At 45.8% G+C, this 26,218-nt stretch overlaps 1 protein-coding gene across 1 annotated transcript; it reads right to left on the bottom strand.

The window, feature by feature from the left end:
* Positions 1-603: 603 nt before the first annotated feature.
* Positions 604-24,021, bottom strand: RIPK4 (receptor interacting serine/threonine kinase 4). The gene is made up of 8 exons (XM_064647031.1): positions 23,467-24,021; positions 15,405-15,696; positions 7,600-7,748; positions 6,699-6,748; positions 5,510-5,668; positions 4,505-4,611; positions 3,731-3,983; positions 604-2,769 (listed from the first exon to the last, which is right to left on the bottom strand). Exons 1-8 carry the CDS (start codon positions 23,646-23,648, stop codon positions 1,592-1,594), a joined length of 2,370 nt encoding a protein of 789 aa, XP_064503101.1. The 5' UTR covers positions 23,649-24,021; the 3' UTR covers positions 604-1,591.
* Positions 24,022-26,218: the final 2,197 nt, after the last annotated feature.

Raw genomic sequence — 26,218 nt, 5'->3', positions numbered from 1 at the left:
CAGCTCTTTTGCAGTTCAGGCAGACACTGGAATTAAAGTATCTCAAATCTCACTGTTCAGGGTACTCTGTAATAGAAGGGAATGGTGTGTGCTAGGCCAGGCCAAGGGTTTAAGCACAGTGCTAAGAGATCAAGTGGTCTGCGGTTGCATTTGCTATAATGAGAGACTGATTAAGCACAGCTTAATGAAACATGACCACCTTACTGGTCTCAAAAGAAGCTGAAGGAAGCAGTAGGAAAAATACAGTTTTGTTTGTTTAATGAGAAGCTTCACTGTCAGCAGCTTCAGGAGCTTGCTGGGACTGCCATGCACTGCTAACAGGGGTATTGCTTTGTAACCTCCACGTATTGGCACGAGCGTGGCTTCACCATCTACTTGCAGTCAGTGAACTGCCTTAAAACTCAAGACAGAGCTCTGAGCAACCTGGTCTAGTGGAAGGTGTCCCTGCCCATGGCAAGGGGGTTGGAACTGGATGATCTCTAAAGGTCCCTCCTAACCTGGGCCATGCTATGATTCCATGATCATTAAACACATGACAGTTGTGTGCTGCTGCTGCTCAATGGGTTTTCAGTTGCTTTAACAACTACAAAATACAGACAGATATAGAACACAATCTTTTATTAATAACAGATCACATTTGTACTTTGAAAAGAGTGAAATTAAAAGGCGTATTAAAACATACCCACTCTAAGCAATCTATTTTCTTCAGTAGAAAAAAAGCATACAACAGGTAGAAATCCTATATACACAGTATATCAGTCTGGTCATCGGCCCCTCCAAACATTGTTTCGTAAATTGGTACAGCAGTGTGAGAATATACCATCCAGTTCCAGTCCAGTATGAATTTCAGCTTTTGACTTGTTTATTTAAGACAAACCACTAAGCACTTAGTTCAGCTTACTGATTTTAGAATACACACAAGGTGGTACTGCATATGAAGACACCAGTGTTAAGCTTTTACTTCTGCTTATTATTTTTGGAATCCTGCATTGCTATTAAGTCTGCCTCGTAAATTTTGAGTACATGGAAATCTGTAATCAATGTCTCCATTAAAAAAAGTACCAGAAACATGATTATCCTAAACAGCTCTTTCCTCATCTCTTGCGTTAACTTCAAGCAGATTGGTGTTTTATTTATTCTACACTGGAGGCGTTCAGCCCAAAATACAGATCACTGCAGTAAACCAGAAATCTATGACACCTTTTTGTTTTGTTTTGAGGAAAATAAAAAAGCATAATGTTAGTTCTTAAATTAGTTTGGCACATTAAACAAAACAAAAAAAAGAAGGCAGGGGGAACCCACAAGTCACATCCTTCTCTCACAACATTCTCAGGAGGGGAATGTCCAGATCCAGCCAGGGCAGGGCATGTGCAGAATGAATGACACAGACCACGGCGTGGCAGACTCCAGTTCGGGGCCTTACATCCACGTGCAGTCTCATCACACATTCAAACTTGTGCTGGCTGCACCTCAGTCCATCACTGACACCGCTGGTGGGGTCACTGCACAGTTGCAGGAGGCCCTGAGGAGCTGAGCTCCAGCAGCCTCCTCGCACCAGGTACTAAAAAGTATCGCGTCTGGCACCTTTGGCTTAAGTGTCACTCAACAACACAGTAAGTGAGCTACTGCTGCTCTGCTGAGCAAGGGGCAGCGGGGTGTGACACTTGGGCCTTGGCATGTCAGTGTGAGCCCCGTGCTTCAGAAGAACCTCGACTGTTTTCGCGTGCCCTCCTCGCGCAGCCAGGTGAAGAGCTGTGAACCCTTCGCTGTCAGGCACGTTGATATTTTCTGCACTGACAAGTTCTTCCACTACCTCAGAGTGCCCGTTTTCTGCAGCAAGATGTAAGGCTGTCCTGTCTAACGGGCCCCTGGCCAGAACGCTGGCCCTTTCCTCCATCAGCAGCTTTGTTGTGGCCAAGTGGCCGCTGCGCGACGCCAAGTGCAGAGCCGTGTATCCCTCTGCCGTGGCTGCCTCGATGTCTGCGCCGTGCTTCAGGAGCAGCCTGGAGGTGCTGGTGTGGCCGGTTTCAGCAGCTATGTGCAGGGCAGTCTGCAGGAGGGCGTTCTGGACGTTGACATCCGACTCCAGGTCTATGAGGAGCCGGGCGACGCGGTAGTGCCCTCGCTGGGCGGCCAAGTGCAGCGAGGTCCTTCCGTCCACGGTCTGCACGTTCACATCCGCTCCCCGCTGCTTGGCCAGGAGCTTCACGATGGGGAGGTGGCCCTGCCAGGCAGCGTAGTGCAGTGGTACCCAGTCGTCCTTCCCCTTGATGTTCACGTTGACGCCTCTCCTCAGCAGGATCCGCACGATGTTCTCCTGGCCGTGCTGACAGGCTATGTGGATGGGGGCTCTGCCTTCAAAATCGACCTCGTTTAGGGAGGCATTCTTATCAAGCAGCATTTTGGTGCTGAAATCATCCCCTTTTTGGGCAGCAAAGTGAAGGGCAGTCCACTGGTCCTCATCTTTGGCATTAACGTTGATTTTCCTAGCCATAATCAGCTCCACGATGCTTTTAACTTTCTTCTCGATGGCTATGTGAAGAGGGGTGGATCCTTTCTGGTTGGTGAGGTTAGGGTTAGCATTGTACAGGAGGAGCCACTTGACACATTCTTCTTGACCAGCTTCAACAGCCAAGTGCAAAAGGCTGGAGTTCCCATCTAAAACAATATCAACATCTTGAGGCTGGAGGATCTTCATCAGCTTGCTGGTATCTCCAGACAGAATCGCCTCCGTTAGCTTCCTCTTCTGTATGTCTGTAGTACCAATATCTAAACGGATATGAGGAAGAAAATTTTTACAATGAGGGTGGTGAAACACTGGAACAGCAGGTTGCCCAGAGAGGTGACAGATGCCCCATCCATGGAAACATTCAACTTGATCTAATTGAAGATGTCCCTGCTCATTGTAAGAAGGTTGTACTAAATGACCTTTAAAGGTCCATTCTAACCCCAACTGTCCTATAATTCCATGGAAAAGACATCATCACATTTCTGATACCCATCAAACCTTACCTGGCCATGGCTAACAGATATGCTGGCTTCAGCAATGAGTTGCACCAATCCACCCTTCTGTCCCACAACTGTCCCAGAACAATTTCAGGTCAAATTTGGAACCCCCACTAACTCTGTTTCTTGTGACATGAAGACCAGAGGATGCTGTGGTTGATCTCCCTGTGCTAATCATTGTTTACTCAACTGGAAAATAATGTCTGGGTTTTGCAGCACTGGACTGAAAAGTGAGGGGGGCTTTATTACATTGTTCACAGGGGCTGCTGAGAGGGTGGCTTGAGTCTTCTGCAAAAACAAAGGTGCTCAGATTTAGGCTTGGTATAACTGAAAAAGCCACAAACTCAGCTGACCTGACTGGGCATTGGCTTTAATCCCACTTCAAGCGGGATGCTGGACTATGTGACCTCCCTTCCAAACCAACCTCTACATGACTGATTGTGCAACTGCTTTGATGGGAGTTCAGGTCACTCCTTTTCAAAGAGTAAATGAGATTTATTATTTCTCATTAGATCACATTTGGGAACCACATAATGTTTTTTTATTTATATTTATTTTTTTCTTTTAAATAACTACCTCCAGTAAACAAATTTGTAGCGCTGACAGCAAGAGAAAGCAAGGCTAACAGTAATTTCCAGAATGTTATTCTTTACATGACTACTCTCCAACCCATTGACTCCCATGCCCCAGTCCAAACAACTACAAAGAAAAACTTGACCATTACCTGAACTCTCCCTTTCAAAGGAAAGGGAAAGGGAGCCTCTGGATGAAAAAGCTGAATCTACAGATGAAACTCCTGAAAGCCGCTTGTCACTGGAGGCAAGTTTGGACTCAGAAGAGCTGCGGCTGAGATCCTCAGGGCCTTCCATAGTCTGTGAAATCCCTGAATCCAACTGGGACAATAACTCTGAGAGACTGTAATCCTTAACTGACGGTAGAGCAGGCTCCTGTTTCTTCTGGGACAGTGCACAAATCCCCTTCAAGAGAAGCACACAAGCATTTTAGAAGGGTCAGCAAAGAAAACTGAGCACGAGGCCCTAGAGAAGAAACATAAATTTCTTAATTTGCAGGTAGCCTTTACAGACTATTTGTGTTAAATGAAAACTATGAACCAGGTCGCTGAAATTTTTCCAGAGGCAGGAGGGCAGCTTCCATCAGTACTCACACAGCCAGTAAAGCTATGTGGCTCTTCTGTCTACAGTGGTTTTTAAGATCAGTAACGTCCACATCATTCCAGCTTTTGTTTCCTAACTGTCTTGCTCTCCCTCAACAGAGTAAGATCCACTTGCATTTGGTGCTGCACTGAGGTTTTCCTGAGCTCATTCCATGCTCCTGCTGTCACTTTGGCATTCCAGTCCTTCACCAAGACCCACTTCTATCAGGCAAGGCAGTGCTCAAAAGCAGCAAAGAGAAGGTTGCTTGGGACGTTACAGGTCACAGAGGAAACTGTTCCTCACAAAACCCATCATGTTTGAACAAGAAGTGAAAGAGAAAATACCTCAGGCTGCTGCTCCGGGGAATTCTTGGTGTCCAGGTCCTGAGTTATCATCTCTTTTGTTTCATCTTCTGGTTTTTCACAGAGGGCCTCTGTTTGTGAAGTGATTTCTTCGAAGAAAGTAAGAGAAGGTTTCAGGGTTTTCTTACAGGAGACTTTCTGAGATGCCCTGCTGCCTCTCTCTGGCAATAGAACTTAACAGCTTTGAGATACTGTGGAGAAAGACTCCAATTCTGACTATTTCCTCTAACACCTCATCAGTGGGCACAAGAGTGCACAGGGCTGCCCAAACAATTCATTTTTACATTCAAACCAGACTGGTGTTACACAGTGGCTACGCTGCAGGACTGACTGTGAAATGAGAACCAATGTACTGCTGGCAGACTTCGACATGTTTATTAAAATATGGGGTCCCTTCAGTCCCCATTCCTTGTTTGAGCAGAAGGAGAGGGAAGAGGCAAATCTCTCCCATTAATGCTAAATGGTGGAAGCACTTGCTACATCCTTCTGCATGTTTGAATTCCTAACAGGTGCTTTGGACAAGTTCAAGCCCTTCACCAGAGTTGCCTTTTGTTGAAGAAAAATGACGGTACAAGTGGTTTTGTTACGAGAAAATAACTCAGTTTCTCAACACACAAGAGCAAATTTCAAGAGCCAGGGCCTTCAGTGCTTTGGTATGGTGAAAACCACACCAACTCCAGCTTGCCCTCTGCCCCAACACACACAGTCAGAAATGATCACAATTTCTGGCTAAATGGATCGACTGGTTCAGTACCAGGCTTGCTCCTGACCCGTTTACATAACACAGTCATGGTCAGACATGTCCTCAGATAATCCCTTCCTCCACAAATGAGTAAGTGGCCTGTATCATTGTCTCTGCCACACAATGTGCTCTATTTATTCTGTCACAGAGGTTCACAGCATTTACCCCAAGGATTAGCAGAGTCCTGAGCAATAACGTGACTCACAGAAGAATAAATGGGGAGCCAAGTTACGAGGAAATCTTACCTTGAAATGTTGGCCGTTCACCAGGATCATCTTGCCAACATTTTTGCATCAGTTTGATCAAGTTATTACATGAATGAGGTCTGGATTTGGAAACAGCAGGTAGCTCTGGGCGGTGGCCTTTAACTACTTTTACCATAATATGTAAAATGTTGTTTTCCTCTGTAAAGCAAAGGCAACACAAATTAAGATCTCCCAGCAAAAGGAATCATTTCTCTTTTGTCTAAGAGCATTAAGAGTGCTGAAATTTTGTTTTCATGCATTTTTTTCCGGAGTTCTTATCAATAGGGGGAAAAAAGATGGTTGTCTTCTCCCACAATACATTTTTCAATGCAGTAACACCTGCTCTCCCGTGTATCAGTTAAAAACAATTGTCCATGAGCTACTGTGCTCTTTCTCCATCAAAAAAAAAAAAAAAAGACACAGAAACAGAGAAAAAAACCCTCAAACATTTCTTTGCTACCTCTCTTTTGTATTTCTATATCTGCTGCGAGAAAACTGAACCTTAAGTTTTATTCAGAGCAAATACCTGAACTGTTCATAGAGGTGAAGGAAGAACACGAATCAAGAAGTGCAGTAATGTGGCCCCTGACTGTGAATCAACCATTGGGCTAAACGGAATCTCTCACAGGGAGGAAAAATTAATAGTAGACTGGAACTTGTTCAGACATGTCTGCTATACATAGACCAGTCATAGACACAGGAAAAGTCATAAAGAATAAATAGCTGCCTGTTGAGAGGTGCATCTACTGTGGGGTGGAACAAGGCTTATTCTCACGGACAGCTTGCCTTTTTTTTTTTTTTTTAAAGGAACAAATCTGTACCCACAATCTACAAATAAACTACAGAACCTCTCTACAGAGAGAAAACAGCAGAGCTGCCTGCCAGGTTGGCTTTGCCAGTATATCAGAAGTCTGAGCAGGCCACACACCAACGTGGAGCTTTGTGCAGCAAATGCCAGCGGAAGCAAAAAGGGGCAGACAAGGGCCCCTGCAGCAATATGGGCTCTGTTTTTATGAGTAGGACACAGGAGGACTTATATTTGTGATCAGAACTGGAGAACTTAAAAGGGTTTACCACGCAAGTGTGCAGGACTTTGGAGGTCACGCACATAATCTGGGGCTGGTGGGGCAGGAAGCGTGCTTATCAGTGGGAAAATGGAAAAAATTTCCAAGACAAACCCACAACTTACCTGCAAAAGGCTTCTTTTGTGTAAGAACTCCCCAAACCACAATGGAAAAGCTACCAAAAATAAAAAAGCAGAAAAATTATTTCTAGAAATATTATTGCTAAATATTTTTCTAGAAAAATTATTGCTAGAAAATAGCATTTTTTAAATTTTATTTTTTTAAACAAAGCCAAAAAACCCACAGAAGTATAATTTATTTTTCTAAGTTCCTAGGTTATTTTCTTTGTCCCTCCACTTCTGCATCTAATTCAGCTGAACACACACAGCAAGATGCAGCCAAGAACCATGACTTCAAAGTCAAGCTTTTGCAGGGAGGAACCTGAGGCAGCAAACAGAGGGACTTGCTGGAGGCTGCCAAGTTCTTGGTAGCATTTACCAACTACCCCACATCAACACTGACAAAATCAGAGAGCAGCAAAGCATTACAGTGGATTTAATTTAATGCTTTTACCCTGTGAGACGACTTTAAAGAAATACATTCCATTTAGAATAACACATATCTCTTTAATCTACAGCTCTGATTTCCTTTTCCTAATCATCTTGCCATGAAAGAACAGCCAAAGACCTAGTGATGAAATCCACTGAAGATAACTAAGAATTCTGTCACAGACTCAAGAAGTAGGTCAAGATGTACTTTTAGATGGGACATTAAAGGTGGGCAGAGTGCCTCCCATGCCAGTTGCTAATAAATAACTTCAAGACCAAGGATCAGCTGCAGTTTTTTTTAAAAGGCCTCTACCCTGTAAAGGCTTTGCAAAAAGCAAAGCAAATGTGACACATTGCAACGTGAGGCTCTAACTAGATTTAGGGGTTTCATACTTCATTAGGTTTTAAAACCGGAAAAAGAGGGCTCATTTTACAGCATTACCAACAGTGGTTTTAAGTGGTTTTGTAGTTAACTGACCTGTACACATCATGTTTGGTGTCAAAACACCTGTTTTTCTCTTTGATGCGCTCTGGAGGAAGGTAGGCAATTGTGCCACACAAGCCATCCATGCTGATGTCATGGGAATGGGACAAGCCATTGCACTTTGCAAGTCCAAAGTCAGAAATCTGCAGGGAAAAAAAAAAAAAAGGAAGAGGGGAGAGGAGAAGAAAAGTACAGGGTACCATTAGATTTTTCAAGGTGTTGACAAAAAATTTTCAGCAAAGAACTACAGGTGTAACAGGATGACCCAACAAATACAGTGAGCTGCTGTTCAGAAATATTAAGCCAAGAAAACATCTCTGGAAGCGTAATGCCCTGGTAGGATTTTCTTGATGGTTAAGCTAAAAGAAGCAAATAAAATAAAGGCAAGCAGTTTTTGCAAGCAGCAGCATGTCAGCCCATTACACAGCAAACACAACAAACAGTCAAGACAATTTATTGTAATTTAAACCCAGTCAAATTTAGGTAGTGCAAACTACTTTAATGTAATTATTGGTCCTGCCACCCCCTTTCCCTACGTAACCTCACGTTGTGTGCTGTGTTTAAACATCCTGGGCTCTCCAGTGAGCTCTAGAGAACCGCCCTTTCAGGCACCACTGTTACACTGACCATGCCAACAAGGACCAAACCCAACACCAGAGCCACCAAATGTTTAAAAAAAAAACCCAGATGAAAACACACACACACACACACATCCAAAACCCACACAGGGAATTCTTTCTGGCAACCAGGAGATGCAGCAAGTTGGAGCAGTGACGCAGCGAACGCAGCTGAAGTGAACAAAACAAGTGACAGCAAGTTTATATAAAAAGGACACACCTCCACTTTAATTTGAAGTGTCAAACAAATATGCATTCATTTGCTCTCAAGGGCATACCAATCGTTGAGCAAACAGATAGGCAAGGAATTTCCTTTGTCTTAGTTATTTCCCACTGGACAAAAAATGTCTATTATGTCAAGTGGAAATTTCAAGGAAAGTCAAGTCTTTTTGGACCACTCAGTCCACTGATTTTTGCCTACATGTTAGGTAAGATTCCCCCTCATCCTGACTTATACATGCTTTTTATCTAATAAATACTCAGGTCTTTCAGTGACTCATTCCCCTTTTGATCTTCACAGCTTCTCCTTTGAGAAAGTTCTCCCTCAAAACAACAAGCATAATTAAAAAAAGCTTTTTTTTTTTTTTTTTTAATAGGCTGCGACTTTACACTTTCAGAAGTTTCTCTCTAAAGATACCACAAAACCAGTTGTAACATGTGTCCATTACTGGAAAGGGAGAAAACTGCTGCCAGCTTCAGCCTCCTGGAGAACAGGCAGGTTACACAGCCATGCTAGGAATCTCCCTTTGCCATAAAACAAACAAAGCAACCCACACAGCTTCAGGAAGAACCTCTCCCATGGACAAAGAGCTCAACAGAGGCATTCTCAGGAGATGGAGAAGTCCTGTCCCCTAGCACACAGGTATATCCAGCCTGCTGTCCATCTGTGTCTTAAATCTGGGGGGTAATGTGGGAATGAGTGGAGGAAAAAAAATGAAAGGGAAAAAAAGGGGGGAAAAGAGAAAAAAGTGTAGTCAGCTGGAGGAATAGTTGCTTGTGGGGTTACAGTCTCAGTGGGGGACTGCTGGACTCCTCAACAAGCCAAACAGTGGAGTTTAGGAAAGCCGCAAGGAGTCAAGAAACCCGGGTTTGCGATCCAGGTTAACTCTGGGAAGAGCTGAATCGACCACCCCAGGAAGCGCTGCATGAGTTTGGGGCACTTAGTGCTCCACGGGAGAACAAAAGCACAGCCCCAACATCCCACAAGCCCCCGTGGTGTCAGGGTAAGGAATGAACCGAACGCTGCAAGTCTGAACGGATCCGACTCGGAGAAGCGCCGCTGTCCTTTGATTAACGCGGAGCAGAGGCTTGGATACACCTCAAGAAATCCAGGCATAATTACAGCCATTCACCTTCCTCTTTGTCTAAACAATGCACAGCGTTTCCTCCTGTGTCAGTTAAGAAATAAAGATGAAATGCAGGCAGCACAGTGACACTCCTGCGTTCAGAGCCACCAGCCATGTGGGAATGTAAGGCTGGGGGCTAAGGCAGGAGCTAAGCACGTTAGATAGAAAAAGTCTCAGTCACCCTACAAACTAAGAAACGGCCTAAGTACGTAGAATATCCCCCCTAGCCTAGAAAAAACTTCACCTTGTGGACCTGCCCCTACCTACTGTGAAGGACTGCGCTTTATACCAATTAAAAGGAAATTCACCTGTAGAGCAGGGCTTCGATCACACCAAACCCTGCAGAAAGCACTGGAAATGGGGGAATTGTTTATCTTGCAGGCTGCGACAAAACAGTGAGATTCTGCAGACAGCTTTTTGTGGTTTTTATTAGTTCCTTTAGGGTAAATTTTCCACAACTGCACGGCGTGTTTAGTTATGCAGTTTCTTTAAACACCAGTGGGAACTGCGCAGTGGGTGGAAGATACAGCCACTTAACTTACCTATTTTGCCTTTAAACTGCTTGCCAGGTACCTCGTTCTGCAACACAAGGCACCCTTGCTGGTGCAGGCAGTGGAAGTGGAGCAGCCCTCCCCACTCCCTCCTCTGCATCCCCACTATCCCTGCAGCCCACCCCGGGATCTGCCCTGCGAACCCGCAGTCTCGCTCCTCACACCGGTTATTTTTACTCCAGGTGGGTCCCACCGTGCTTCAAAAGCACCCCTGGTATCAGCAGAGCTGAGAGGAGACACGGAGGCGACAGAGGCTTCATGCAAAACCCGCGGTGAAGGGGTAGGAAGAAGAGAAAAGGAAACCTTGGCCAGAGCCCACGCAGACAGTGGGATGGTTCATGTTCAGACAGCTCCGCTCCTTAGAGGTCTGCATGAGAACAAACACGTGAGCACCGGCTGGGGAGGGGAGCTGCACGTGTTTTCCTTCCTTCCCAGCAACACTGACTTTACCGAGAGATCCCAAGACCTGAAGATTTGGGTTTCTTTCTTTTTTTTTTTTTTAAGTTTAGTTTGTTTTAACTTGAGCGCACCGTGCACACTGGCCTTTCTCTGCCTCTGTCGTTTGTGGGTTTTTTTTCCATTCTGGTTTGTAGAAAAACACTCACTTGCAAAGTTTTAGATGGTTTGGGTATGTTAAAGTACTTTTTGTAATTTTTTTTTTAAACTAGAAGATATGCTCACATAACTACAATGGTTTCTACAGTCAGCTATTCCCAAACACTGCTGGGATCTAGCTTGGAAATCAGTGCTTGAAAAGTGTTGTCTTTAACTAATGACTCCTGACAGACCATCCTGAACTGTGCCCTTAGCTCCTTATGTCCTAAATGAGCCCATAGCTCCTGATCCTGCATGGCATTTTCCTGCAAGTAAGACTCAAGAACCCACTGCCACGGGCTCAGGGACAGAGTTCAACAAAAGGTTTTCTTCCTCAAATAGGTAACAAATCCATCAGATTAATTTTTAATCGCTTGCTGGCACATCCAGTATTTGTCTCTGTCCAAAGTCTGTTGTGCACCTGCATGTTGAGAATGCCACCACATTTGTCTACAGGGTTTTCAGATGTCTGGGGGTTGGAGAGTTGCTTTGTTTGGTTGGTTTTTCTGGGGGTAGGGGAGAAAGGTTCTTTGTTTCAGTTTTGTTCTTTAAGAAAGACAAAAATTTTTAAGAAATATGCACACGTTTGGACTACTAAAAATTATGATTAAAAATTAACTCCAGGTATAGACACAACCAGCATCTGCACTTCAAACCTATTTCATTTACTTCAGTGTTTATGAACACACTTCAGTTAGCTACTAAAAGAAGTCTTTCTGAAACAGGCTGTATTTCCATCTTTTCCAGTCTGCCCTGAAACCTTAACTCCTCAAAACCCATTTCAGGTGGGACAATTGTAATGCTTCTCTTCAGAAGCAGCACAAACCAAAGCCAAACATCCATTTTAATCCATTATAAATCTGCATTACTGTAACAAGGGTGGTTTTGTTCCCTCCCCTGTGCCACCACAATTAGATCAATCAGAGAATTGATCAAGGTGCAAACCAGCTTTGTTGGTTGGGATTAAAGAGCCATACAACAGCAGCCCTGTATGGAAACCTTCATCAGGAAGGGTGGGAAACAGCCAGAAGGGACACACAAAATAAAGATTCTCCTCATTTCTAATAAAAGCAGAGCAATTGTAGCTGATAAAAAAGTGGCTGTGCTAACTACATCAGGTATTCTAATAAAGAGAGACAACTGCTCTTCACCAGCCTGGCCTCTGGGTATCACTTGGACCTACACTTAACCACCTACATTAAGAAGATTTCTGATCAAGAAATTTGCCATCTGACTAGGCTGCCTCTAAATCCATGCTCAGAAATTCTGCAGCCTCTTCTTCAGCTGAATCAAGTAAAAGTGAAGATCACTTCTACCACCCACGTTTAGCAAGACCATCAGCACGGTACAACACAGCAGCAAACTTCACTCTCCACACTGGTTTAAACTGGAGAACTGGGGAGGGGATAAAAGCAACTACAGTGAGCTCACAGCAGTGCACAGCTGAGGGCAGCTCATTCTGCTTCAAGTTCTTTAAAAGCAAAATCTGGGAGATGAAAAATAACTGGTCGGGCTTGCCTCTGTGTGTGCATGAACCCACACATATACACATGTATCTGTGTGTGTGTACACATATATATATGACAAGATGAGGAGCTGCAAAAAATCAGGCTGGAGAGCAAGAGAAGCAAGAACTTAAAAATAAGGCTTTTGCCCTGAAGTATTGACTTCATTTTAAATACCTGAGCAAAAACCAACACTCTTGACCATGAGATATTGAAGATAAGAAACCTGGGAAGCAGCAGAGAGAGAGAGCACGAGGGCATGGGCAGCTGGCAACAAGTCAGAGTATGAGATTTCTGCACGTGGTGGGGTGTTTAGTCTCCTGCAAAGGGCCCCTGGACAGAGATCACATCCAAGAAGGGATCACAGCAAACCCACAGCCCACCAGGGCAGTGCTGGAATGTGGCATTGCTTCCCCTGTGCCAGTGATTGCCACATCACAGGTGGCTCAGGGGAGACAACCAACAACGTGCACGGAGGGCAGGAGAGATGAAGAAGCAGCTCATAAGACGTGGGGGAGTTAAGCAAAAAACAGGTATTGAACAGCCTATAAATACTGGAAGGCTGCATATATGCACTGGAGAAAGGGGCAGGGAGGATCTTGGTACAAACAGAAGCAAGAGGTTGATAGTAAGGAAAAGAAAAAATGCAGGTTGATCCCTGCTAACAAAGCCTGCCTGGGTATGGGATAATCCTCCCAAGGAAACCACACTGCTTAAGGCAACCAAGATGGAGCAAGACATGGCAGGGAAGGGAGGTCCCACCACCAGCTCACAAGGGAGGATGCATGAATCCATCCTCCAAAAAGCAGCAAAGCTTCACCTTGTGTTGCACGTATTATACCCACGTATTTTAAACCACCAAGGAATCCCCCAACGAGCCTTTGGTAAAGTTAATATCTCTCTATCTGTATCCCTGCTCGAGCTAATCCCATCCTCTTAATTACCCTCCCAAGGACAAAATTCAGCACACACTTATGTAAGACATAGGCTTTATGATATGGAGGCACCCACTTGATGATAAGTTCTGTAGAACAGCACTGTGTTAGTCATCAGCCTCACTCGGGGCTTTACAGTGAGCACTGTCCTCGTAAAAGAAGGAGGGTGTGTTGCCATTTAACTCGAGCATGGCACAGCAGCATTTCTAATGTGCTCCACTGCAAGGCTGGCTGTTTCCTGGCTCAAGGGCAAACAGTTTATAAAAGTCTTCCCTATCTCCAAACTCGTCTTTTGCAGCGTGCAACATCTCTTCACTCACCTCAGGATTCTGTTAGGGACAGGTCACCTACTAAATTAATGCTAACATTTAAAAAAAACCACCTCCATCAGCAGCTCCAGTAGCCTTCCAGCAAGAAAATGCACATTAAATCAAGCTGCAGGGTCTGAAATTTAATTATGAGTTTCACATCACACAAAAAGAAGGTTTGGGGCCACACTTTTAAAGTGAAGGCGCCTCACAGAACACGTTCATCTCTTGTTTTGCATATAGGTTCCTAGGTCTGCTCTGCTGCTTGGAGGGGTTCCCAAGATGCCTGCAGATGTAAAGGACTGCTGGCTGGAAAAGGTTTGGATTAGACCATTCTTTTCTGAACTTCATGGGAAGGGTCTGAAGACCTTCATGCGTTTCATGAGTGAGTAGCAACAGTTTAGGGATGTCAGCAATGACCTCACCAGAAACTTTTTTAGTTTTTGTACATTTTGCACTTTGCCCCCTCGTATTACATCACCACCCAGATATAGGCTGTTACAGCAGGCAGAATATCAGGCATTTCAACCTCCTGAAACAGTGAGAAAAATACAGCCTTCATATCTTGGCTCATGGATGAGTCAGGAATTAGGAATTTAAGAAGTTATGCAAGCAAGCATGAACTTTAAGTAAATAAATACCTAGCACAGGCCTCTCAGCACCAATGTGTGAGAACAGGCTTTCAGCAGTTCAGATCCTGATGTTCCTGTATTAATAGCATGACCACCTGTAGATGCCTCCTGCCTCAGAAGGAAAGTTCTTCTAAGAAGTAAAGCACTCAGAGGCCCAGTGAAAAAAGCTGAGATTGTCACAGGTGTGATTTCATTAGAGGCTCACTCCTCTCATGGCTCCAACCCTCTCGTGACATCAGGAGAGATGTCTTTATTCAATGAAAACTTCAGTTTCAGAAGGGTACGGGCAGACCAAAGCCACTTGACCAGTGAGGAGGGCAGGAAAACAAGGAGCAGATGGATTATGGCACTGCTAAACACACAAACAACAAACAAAAACAAAAACCCAAGTCCTAAAAAACCCAGGACAAAGCTGTATTTCAGTCTGTTTCCTCTCCAAAAGGAAAGATGAGAAAGCAAGCACAACTTCCTTGGTCCAGCTGTCAAAACAGAACCTCCAACAGAGAAGGCTAACAAGTTTGCTGGCTTACTCTGGAAATGGATAACAAAAAGAATTCCATGCTGTTACAGCCACAAAAAATTCCTTTAAGTGACCTCTGGCAGACACAAACATTCAGGACAGAGATACTTGTTCACTGTACATGCTCTGAGCAAATGAAAGGGCAAAATGAGTTGCCTCTGGGAAGGCTTCTCCAGACTCCAGCTGTAAATGAGATTTGCGTATTTAGTGGTGCATACAAAGGCAGGAAGACCCAGACAGAACAAGGCAACCACTGGGAGCTGTGCAAGTGGCAGAGATGATTTAAAGGTTCACACTACTTTTCTCTCCTTGTTCTCATCTGCCCCATGACCCTACTGCGAGGAAATTTATAGCAAGACCCATCAGGTCTCAAAACCAGAGTTCACTGCATCCTTCTAAAATTTCAGGGGAGTTCTCACAAGTTTGTTAACTGTACTTGATTTATGTACCAAAATGGTGCATAATCAGGTGGATTTAGTTTTGGGTTTTATTTGGGTATATTTTCACCGAGTATTCTGAGTTGGAAGGGACCCACAAGGGTCATCAAGTCCCACTCTTAAGTGAATGGACCAGACAGGAATAGAACCCAAAACCTTGTTGTTATTAGCACCATGCTCTAACCAACTGAGCTAATCTCAGGATTTAAATTTGGAGATTGGCAAGGTTGGCTCAGTGGGCATTTTCCCATTCAAAAGGAATGCTGCTGGTTTTTCCCAGGCTTTTTGCACCTGGCAGGAGCCACGCAGGAATATCCAAAGGCGGGTCCCTGGCACGGACTGTCCAGTGCATACCTTGACATGGTAGTGGGCATCGAGCAGGATGTTTGCAGGCTTGAGGTCCAGGTGGAGCAGTGGAGGGGACATGCAGTGCAGGAAGTTCATCCCCACGGCTGTCTCGTGGATGATGCGGAAGCGCAGTTCCCAGGGCAGAGGTTCGGAAGCCAGGAGCTTTTCCAGAGACCCCGTTTCCATGTATTCCATGACCAAGCCAACCGGCTCTTTACAGATGCCATAAACAGGGAGGATGTAGCGAAACTTTGCCATTTCCATCTTCCTGGCTTCTTCCAGTAACTCCATGCGCTCCCTGGGTAGGAGAAGGGAAGGTGAAGGATGGAGTAAATGTTTTTCCTCCCGCCAGACGTGCACAAAACATTTCTTATAACCCACTTGACTGAACCATGCTACACCTCCCCAGCCTGCACTCCAGGTGTATTTCCACGTTTACTAACTCTGTTTTTTATGGTTCTAAAGGATGAAAAACAGGCGAGGCACACACTTCCACAGTGCAAATATCCCGAGCACAAAGCCCATCTCCCCGCTTTGATGTTTATGCTGTGCTGTTAAGAACGAGGACAATACATGCAGAGCCCACATTTACCACTGCTGTAAGTCCTTGGGCTAAAGTCATTAACTTCTTGTGAGTCATAAGGCTGAGTTAATCAGGAGAGAGCACGGACAGCATTGCTCCAGCGGCCATGCACCGACCCAAGTGTTGGGAGAGGAATCCCTGGGAGCCACCATTTAGGGGAGCAAGTTGCCTGCTGTAGCCAGGGAGGCACAACAAAAGCCTCCCTGTCCTCGAAATACAGATTTGACAACAACATCACTGTCCTCACTCAGCTCCAGCAGATGCCAAAAACTCCCGGTGCACCATTTTAAATGATGTAACAGGCCCGGTCCTGGCAGGTGTAATGAGCACCCCGGGTTGTTTACAGGTCATTTCAGCCTGACCCTGTGGAGGGTTAAGTGTTACTCAGTCCAAGCTGCAGCCTCCCAGGTCAAGACCCTTAATTGCTGTGCCCTTCTCCTGTACCTCACTCACTTCTGCAACAGCCCAGAGGGACCCACTGGGCATTGAACTGAAAAGAGGAAACAAGTGTCCTCTCCCCAGTCTGACCGTGCCCACAAAGAGGGGCCACAAATGGTTGGTGAAAGAACCTTCGGTCTCTAAAAAACTGCTTTATTAGTGACAATGAACAATACCCAGAGCAGCTTTGGGCTGTGGGTATTGTTCACAATTGGTGACATCACTGTTGCTGTCACCCACCGATGCACAGGAGGACACAGGGAGGTCAGACAGGTCATATTTCCTGAACAGACCCTCTCTTATTTCACAACAGCTCCTGCAATGTACCCAAGATGTGTATGCTATTTAATGGAGAGCAGTACCTGAAGTAACAGGAAGAAGTTTTAACAGAGATGCCTGGTAAGCAGAGGGTCCTACTTTGAAAGAAAAAAAAAAAAAAATCACATTGCTTTGATGCTCCCCTACCCCTGTGCAGGCGTTTTGGGGTGACCAACTCTCCTGGGAGATATCAGGGTTTAAACATAAAGCTCAGGGAGCACATTCTCAGCAACTGCAACAGCTGATCAGAAGATGTTTGTACCCTCTGCAAGGCAAAAAGCTCTGTCGCCTGGAAAACACCTGGAGACAAATCCTGCCCCAGCCGCAGTCTGTGCCCTGTGCCAGTAACAAGTGATGCCAGTTACTGCTGTGGGAGCCTCTGCCACAGCACAGCTATCAGCTCCATCAAACTTCTTTGGGAAAAAAAAAATTAAATCCGAGCTAGAAGCACTCTCCTCTTCCAAAAAGAGAAATGCCAAGTCCAACCTTCATGCAGCAAAGTCTCCCCTTCCCACGAGTCCCCCCAGTGCTTGGATGAGTCGGGGCAGCACACACCACTCACAGCCTGCAAGGGACCCTCAGTGCTCCCACGTGGGAGCGATTTTGGGAGCTGTCATTTGGCCCTCAGACTCCACATTAGGACACTCCGGTTCCCCTCTGCTTTGCCTGCTGTGGGATGTAAACCCAACCAAGGTGGGAACACGGTCTGCTGCCTGCTCCTCACCTGCTGTGGCAGCTTGCAACCACCTGACTCAGGCAACACTTCACACCAGGGGCAAGTCGAGCTTAGCCAGAAGCACCAGACCTATTTCAGAGGCAAGATCAGGCTGAGAAATGGTTTAAGAGGGACGTACACGCTGAGAGGAAAAAAAAAAGATAAGGGAAATCTTTTCTCTCGATTAACCATGTTGGCTCCTGCTGCTCCCTACAGCAACTTTCTTGTGAAATAATTGCCTTTGCAGACAAGTACCCAGTTTGCTCCTTGGCACGCTGGAAGGGAGTGCCCATGAATAACACAACCAACTCCTTGCCCCCAAGCCACATGCATAGCCAGCATAATTCACCAGGCCTCGGCGGGCTGAGCTCTGGAGTCAGGGATGTAAAATACCTGTCTGAGCCCTCCAAGGCAAGGCAAGAACCCAGCAACAGCTAAAGTCTAGCAAGAACCACCAGGCTCCCGGGGATGGGGTTCTCGGGCTAACAACAGCCTCAGAGACCATCACCCAAAACACAGAGATCGGCTGCTCGAAATGGGGCATTTTCCCTACAAAAAGAGAATTTTCACTTTCAACAAAATAATAATAAAAAGCTCCCTTTCTGCTTGAACCAGACCCGGTTAACTGAGTGAATTAACTTACTAACGAACAGGCAAGTGCCCTTTATCTAATTTGCCTGTTTAAATAAAGCCCCCATACAACAGTTGCCACCTTTAGCACTTTCCCACACCCAGAGCATTCAAAACTGAATCAGACAGCGGTCTGGCACAGCCAGGGGAGACAAGTCGGCTTTCAAATACCTTTCCAAAAGGCCCCTGTCACCTTCAGAAAACAGAAAAGGAAAGAAGACAAAAGAAATAAAGAGAGCCAAAAGAGTCGTTAGCAAAGCGCTGGAGTGCACTTGCATTAATCGTATTAACACAAACAGCTCGTTAAAACAAGATCTCCTCCATCAGGCAAAGATCAAAGGTCTTTCCCTTCCCTTTTCCCTTACGAGGTGCCACTGGCAGTCGGCTGAGGTGTTCTCAGTGAGCCCATCGCCTCAATACACAAGTGCTAATGCTGCAACAAAGGATGCTGCAGGGATCCTCCAAGTTCACATTTAACAGATCAAAGGATGGGACGGGGGTGTGTGTTACACTGCTCAGTTACTCCTAGCGCTTAGAAATTATTCTGCATTATCCAAAGTGGAGGAAAAGAAAAGCTCCAGGTGGGGTTTCTCAGTCAAGAGGCACAGGACTAGTCTCTGTTATAATAGTTTCTTATTTAACGCCTACACGATTAAAGAGTCAGAATTATCTTCTTTAAGAACCTTGGCTCCGTTCCCCTCCCCCTCCAGTACTATATCCTACCATTATGGTAATAAAAATTTAACAAAAAAGAGAAAAAAGAAAAGGAAAAAGGAAAAAAGGAAAAAAAGGAAATGAAAAAGGAAATAAGGAAAAAAGAGAAAGAGGAGAAAGGAAAAAGGAGAAAGGAGAAAAAGAAGAAAAAGAAAAAAAGGAGAAAGAGGAGAAAGAGAAAGAAGAGAGGGAAGAGAGGGAAGAGAGGGAAGAGAGGGAAGAGAGGGAAGAGAAAGAAGAGAAAGAAGAGAAAGAAGAGAAAGAAGAGAAAGAAGAGAAAGAAGAGAAAGAAGAGAAAAAGAAAAAAGGAAAAAAGGAAAAAAGGAAAAAAAGAAAAAGGAAAAAAGGGAAAAAAGGGAAAAAAGGGAAAAAAGGGAAAAGGGAAAAAGGGAAAAAGGGAAAAAGGGAAAAAAGGGAAAAAGAAAAAAAAGGGAAAAAAGGGAAAAAAGGAAAAAAGAAAAAAGAAAAAAAGGAAAAAAGGAAAAAAAGGAAAAAAAAAGAAAGGAAAAAGGAAAAACTTGCAAACAGGACAGCTGAACTCATGTAAATCATGGGGTACCCACACTTCCCCCTATAATGGACCTAGAAGACAGGAGCACACACATCAAGAGCTCTAGCACTGAGTCCAGTGCCAAACAGCATCTTTGTCAGAGAAGTCAATAACAGAACAGCCATTTTCAAAGCAATCACAAATATTACATGAATGGGAGACCTCTGACATCCTCAAAAGAGCTGTCTGCTTCCACTCAAAGTCAGACCCCGGACAGACAGGGCTGCATTCTTTGGATTCTGCAGGAGAGACAAGGGACTTGCTGTGGCCCACCACCTCACTCCCCAGGGCCCAGCCTTTGTACCACAAGCCCTGCCACAAGAACAGCAGGAATTACGGCTGTATCTGCATTTGTGTGTATCCAATCTTTATGCCCTAGAGATAACACTGTTACAAAAACACAGCTTTAAACTCACGAGGCAGTCCTTGCACTTTTATATTCCCCCACCGCTGCCACCACATTTCCCTAATGGAGTCTGAGACAGAGCAGTTAAAGTTGCTCCAGAGAAACTCAAAAAAGGCCCTGAAAACCTGTTATGGGGCCATTTGTGTTAAACACCTCCAGAGGCAGAGCAGCCAGGCTTCTCTCAGCCCAGGGAAATCAGGGAATGCAAAAACTGCTGGTGGTGCAGATGGGGTCCACAAAATTATTAACACCTCTGAATTTTCTTCAGGAACTCTTTTCAGTCTGCATCGTGGCATATGTTTTAAGGGCATACAGTGTCCTCTGCTCTGCAGGGAACATCTTTAATGACCTGCACATTGCTGACCCTCAGAGAAGAACGTGAATAAGAGAATACAGGGAAAACCACTACGTGGTCTGGGCAGAATATGTTGGGGGAAAAAAAGGAAAAAGAAAAAAAGAAAAAAAACCCTTCTTTCAGGTTAACAGATCTCAGCCCTGCTAACAGACCTCTGTAGCACAGCCCGGGTACCAGAGGATTACAGGTTAAACTGGAGAGCCAGGCTCACTTTTACTCTTTAAGGAGCACAAGGAGAGTATTGGGTTCTACTTACACATCCAGAGGCCAAGATGTTTATTCACCTTCATCGCCTAAATAAACACAGATTCCGCTAAAAGCAAGGCATTTCTAAAAACTCCTAAACTTCTAAGTCCTGCTCCGCTCCCAAATCCAGGGTATGCAGAGGGAGGTACACACAAGGCTTTGCTAATTTTTTTTTCCCCAATGAAGAAGGCAGATCTTTCTACCTCCACAACCCTGCAGTCACCCCCACGGCCAACACCTCCAGTGAGGAGCCCTCTCCAGGAAACGTTGCCTCGTTCACACCCGTCACAGTCTGCAGGTTTATGTTCAGATTTAAGAAACCCACAAAGGATCCTCTCCAAGATTCCCACCCTTCTTCTCCAGGCCACTCTTCCATCCTGGCCCACACGGGTAAAGAGAAGTGGCTTTGCCCTCTCCACTGCAAGTCCTGGGGGAAGAGGCTCCTCCACCTTTCTTTGTCACACTCTTTTCCTTCGGACTTATATCGACCCTCCCCACCTTGAGAGCACCTTGAGTCATATTTGGGAAATGCAATCTCAGGGGACTGGGGAAAGTTGGAGCAAACAAGGTGTTAGGAATGGAATTTGGCTGGATTGTCTGAGAGGGCTTGGGCTTAAAGGTAAAAGCACTTCTGGCTCTACATTCAGTTTTTCTTCTGCTGGAGGCCACTCGGCTCTGTGATGTGATAATTGCCAAGGGAATTACTCCAAATCTCTCACTGTCTGCAGAAGCACAGCAAGAGAGACTACAGAGCGTTTACCGCCACCGAGCCATTACAAACAGGGTTTTAATGTGGTACCAAATAAATAAATCAGAAAAAGCCTCCGTGTTTTTCAGTTAATGCTTCTGATACCACTGGCAATTCTGCTAGCTCTTCACAGGGTTCCAAGTAACAGCTAGTCAAGTTAATCTCCTGGATTAACAGTCTAATTACACAGGCTTGTTTCGACCTGCGGACTGAAGAGGTAGTGTTTGATTTTGTCTGTGCCCCCCACTCCACCATTTGAATAGCACAAGTTTATTAGAAAAGTTTTTGGGTGAAAAGTCTCAGTGGAACCAACTCCTGAACGGGAGAGCAACCCAAAACCCAAAGGAGAACTAGTAATAAAAAAAAAAATGTAGCTAAGCTTTATTTTGTAAGGGCAGCTGCTTCAAAGGCCAGGAACCCTCCAGTTTCTAATCAATGCTCCCCCTCAAGCATCTGAAGCACAAATTCTACAGTAAAATAAATTAGTGTTTCAAGGATTGGTTTATTGAAATGAATCAGAAGCTGCAGGAGCCCCACCACGCCCTCAAAGTTCCCAAATTCTCAAGGCATTTTTGCTTATTGCACTGGATGTTTGTATGGTCTTCCAGCATGTGCACACCTCATAGCCACTGAGGGACAGGTGGTTCCCTACTGCACACAGGATACATTAATATACAGCTGTGGTAGCAACTCTCAAAATTAATTGTTCATATTAAAATAGGTGACAGCATCCTTTGACTCAGAGTGAAAATTAACTTCTGGAGTAAACTTCCAGATGTGTTTTGCAAACTAAAAGTGTAACAAACGATCTGGCTTATTTTTAAGACATGTTTTAATCCTAACTGAAAAATTAATCAGCTACAGTACTATTTTGATTAGGCCTCAATAAGCATAAAGCCTGAAATCTACTTTGAAGTTTTAATGGCAGGGGGGCTTGCAGGTTAACCCAACGAAACAACCTCTGCAACTTTGAGGTCTTTTCCATTTTATTCACAGACATCACAGCTACCCTATGCATATATTAAACTCTCCCTTTCCCCTTTCTTAAAAAGGACATTTAATTTCATTTACTATACTACATAAGCCATGCCTATAGCAAAGTCAGCAATTCAGATAATGGAAAAGATGCCTCACAACCCCAGAAATCTTGTAGAAGATGGGCTTACAAACATTTTCAATCTTGAGGCAACTTATCTCCCTCCTCCTGCAGGATCCACAACAATTAAAACCTTTTGGGACTGAACCAACCTCACTTCTCAAAAAATGAACTGTAGAATCAGCTCATGAATTGGTAAAGATCCCAAAGATCAAGGTGGAGCTGGAAAAGCTCTGTGAATGCGACTGGACCCTACTCACCTCCTTCTGCACAGATGCTGACTGCTGGAAATCACTCCTGTCCCTAAAACAGAAGGATGTTTCTAAAGATGCATCTGACAGCCTTCCTCTCCTAGGAAAGGAGAGCTGCACTCAGTAGGCCCCCATCCCTGGAAGTGTTCAAGGCCAGGCTGGACAGGGCTTTGAGCAACCTGGTGTAGTGGAAGGTGTCCCTGCCCATGGAAGGGTGTGGGAATTTGATGATCTTTAAGGTCCCTTTGAACCCAAACCATTTTATGATCCCATACACAGCATCAGCACAGCACAGCCCACCACGGACCACAGCTACTCACAGAGGGCAGGTGGGCTGGAGGGGGTTCCCACTGTGTGGTACCTTTACCTGCCCTACAACACAGCCCCACACTGCACTGCCCAGTGAGGACTCACCCTGAGCACAGACACACAGGGAGAGGCGCTGGCCCTGAGCTGAACGTGGTGAACACATTTCCCACCATGTCTCCTTACAGCACCCACTCCCAAAAGACACCAAGCCCGCGGCTACAGCACCCACACCCCAACGCCCCTCACCCTAAACCTGCTACTACCGCACAGGAGTCACAGCTAACACACCTGCGAGCTAAAGGACTGCTTTGCTCAAGGCAGGGAGTCCACTGAGAAGCCCCTGGATCCCATTCAGCATTTCCCGTTCGGGACTGGATTCCAGGACCTTTGGAGCCGCAGCGGGCCCACTGCTTTTAGCACAAGCCAACACACGCACAACCTGGGCAGGGCAAAAATGCTTTCCGAGTGGCTCCGAGGGAACAGGCAAGGCACATGGAATATCTGATCCTATCTGCTGCTGTCGGAAGAAAGGGCTGCGAGGCGGGCAAGGCTGCGGATGGGGAGCCCTCAGTCACCCCGCGGCTCCCCCCAGCTGCACATCCACGCAAGGGCAACCGCAGGGAGCTGTGGGGCAACAGAGGGCTCCGGGATGCCCCCGTGGGAAAAGCACCGTCGTCCCCCCCCCAAATTCCCCTCGTCGCCCCCTTACTTCTCATCCACATGGAGGCTGGGCGAACACTTGATGGCGAGCCAGGTCTTCCAGTGGAGGTGCCGCACCTTGTACACCTGCCCGAACCCCCCCGAGCCGATCTTCTCCCAGCTGCCGAACTCGCTCTCCTCGAAGGTTTTCAGCAGTCCCATGGCCCACGGGGAGCCGCTGTCCTTGGCCATCGCTGCCGCTGTGCCCCGGACACCGCCCGGCTCCGCGGAGCGAGCGCAGCCGCCGCCGCTCCCTCCCTCCTTCCCCGCCGTCCGCCCGCCCAGGTGAGTCAGGTGAGTCAGGTGTGTGCCGGGGGGGGACCGGCCCGGCGTCACTTCCTGGGCCGGGCGAGTGGGTGGGTTTTCCAGAGGCCCGTCTTGTCTCCCGGGACCGGGGGAGCGGGGCAGTTCCCAGGTTACAGCTGCCCCGGGGCAAAGTTCGTGTCCGGAGCTCCTCGGGCAAAAGCGATGGGGCGGGAGGGGAGCGAGCGCGCGCTGTTGAGCCGTGACAAATAAGTTGTTAAATAAAGGGCAGGGAAGCACCAGCCACTGTGTTCCTGCCTTTTCTTCTTCCCTTGCTCGGGGAACCCCGTCCCTCCATCCCTTCCCCTGTGCATCCCACTCGGCTCTGCAGGACTCCGGGAGCCTTCACTGCGTGGCCAAGGCTGGTATCTCTCCAGGCAAGCTCTGGAGCAACAGCTTTTAGGCTTCTGGGAAACTAGTGCTGAGAACTGACACGTCTCTGGGTTTTAGTTGCCCCTGGGATTAGAAGCTTTGATGATCCCAGTGGCAGATTGCAGTGCCTGGATCCTTTTGTTGATCTAATTGCAGGTACCACTGGACTCATAGAATCAGTTAGGCTGGAGAATAACCTCCAAAATCATGAGTCCAACCTGTGACCATTCTCCACCTTGTCACCCAGCCCAGAGCACTGAGTGCTACATCCTTGAACACCTCCAGGGATGGGCACTCCACCACCTCCCTGGGCAGCCCCTGCCAATGCCTGACCACCCTTTCCCTGAAGAAATTCTTTCTGATGTCCAACCTGAACATCCCCTGGTGCAGCTTGAGGCCATTTTTTTCTTGTCCTGTCACTTGTTGCCTGGGAGAAGAGCCCAACTCCCACTTGGCTACAACCTCCTTTCAAGTAGTTGTAGAGAGTGATCAGCTCTCCCCTGAGTATCTTTTTGCCCAGGATAAGGCAACTCCAGCTCCCTCAGCTGCTCATTATAGGACTGACTCTCCAGACCATTCCCCATCTCCTTTGCTCTTTTCTGGACCTGCTCCAGCACCTCAGTGTCTTTCCTGAATTGAGGCACCCAGAACTGGGCACAGCACTTGAGGTATGACATCACCAGTGCTGAGTACAGGGAGACAGATCACTTCCCTGGTCCTGCTGGCCACACTAGTTTTGATACAGGCCAGGATGCCACTGGCCTTCTTGCTCACCTGGGCACACCTGGGCTCATGTTCAGCCACGACTCAGACCAATGGGCACAGGGTCTCATTGTGTCACTAAGATGCTGCAGTTGGAAGGAAGGAGCCTGCAACTTTTGGTATGTAACACAGAGGTAAAGAGGCTATTCCCATCTGCATCATGACCTTCACACCTATCACAGGTCTAAAGGCTAATAAAGCTCGTGTTTGTTTGTTACACTGAATATCAGACTCGAGGTGATTGTTCTAGGCAGGGAGTGTGTGTCATTTAATCTGGCAGGTTAGGCAATAGATAGAGGACAATGTGTTTTAAAGCCAGGATAATAGCAGTTCTTTGCAAAGCTCCATTTAAAAAAGAATCTACAGAGACATTTAATTACTTTCAAAAGACACGGGACATCAAGTCTGTTCTCAGGGCTTTATTCCACATGGGCTTCTTCTTGCTTAATTTACTATGGATTAAACTAAACAATGGCTTACTGTGAATGAGAACATCAATGTATAAATAAATCAGGAATACAAAACAGCTGTGTGGAGAGACAAGTCCATAGGTCACTTCTATACGGCCTCATTCTTCTGGCTATCACCCTGACTTGTTCCTTGATTTTATTTGGGGCTACAGGTCTCACTGGATCAGCCTGGAGAGAGTGCCATGCTCTCAAAGAACTCTACTTAAACTGATTTGGAGAACCAGGGCCTTGGACACTTCTGAAGGTGTGCATGACTCAGTTACAAATAGCACACCAGAGACTTTATTTCTCTAATGAACATTGTTATTCAAACTCTTGTTTCATTGGGAAGATGGCAAAAGTTGTAAAACTGAACTAGATGAAACCCCACTTGCACTTGGTTGGCACTTAAGTTTAATCAAAAAGTAGATTGTATACCTTCTACCTGCACTGTGATTTGAGAATTATTTCAACAAACCACAGCAAGAAAGGAGTCAGAATTCATGATAGAATGTGGAAAGAGTTCATCTGAGAGAATTTCAGTTATTTAAATGCTTTCAAAAGGGCTAGTCTTAAACAAAATTCATAGTTAGGATGCTTAGAGAACTGGCTGTCTAGGCTCTGAGCTTTTAGTTGATGAAGTGTAAGAAGGCTGGAAAAGGTCACCAGAAGAGCTTGTCTTCCAGAGGTAGAAAAGAAAGGTAGCAAGTGAATTCCAGAGCGCTCAGAAGTCCTTGACAATAAATAAATAAATAAATAAATAAATAAATAAATAAATAAATAAATAAAATGCTAATAGTTAGCCAGGCTGACAAACAACAGTCAGTACTAGGTTTATTGAGAACAAATCATATGAAACCAACCTAATTTAGCTTT

The sequence above is a fragment of the Pseudopipra pipra genome, chromosome 2, assembly GCF_036250125.1.
Source record: "Pseudopipra pipra isolate bDixPip1 chromosome 2, bDixPip1.hap1, whole genome shotgun sequence".
NCBI classification, from domain to species: domain Eukaryota; kingdom Metazoa; phylum Chordata; class Aves; order Passeriformes; family Pipridae; genus Pseudopipra; species Pseudopipra pipra.
This window is presented reverse-complemented; position numbering and strand designations above follow the sequence as displayed.

What these genes read in the sequence shown, in the direction of transcription:
- RIPK4 (XM_064647031.1), bottom strand. Translation starts at nt 23,648, where the DNA reads ATGGCCAAGGACAGCGGCTCCCCGTGGGCCATGGGACTGCTGAAAACC. An exon ending in ATGCCCACTACCATGTCAAG is followed by an intron (nt 7,749 to 15,404) that starts GTATGCACTGGA and finishes TTTTCCCTGCAG; the next exon opens with ATTTCTGACTTTGGACTTGC. An exon ending in ACAAAAGAAGCCTTTTGCAG is followed by an intron (nt 5,669 to 6,698) that starts GTAAGTTGTGGG and finishes TTTGCTTTACAG; the next exon opens with AGGAAAACAACATTTTACAT.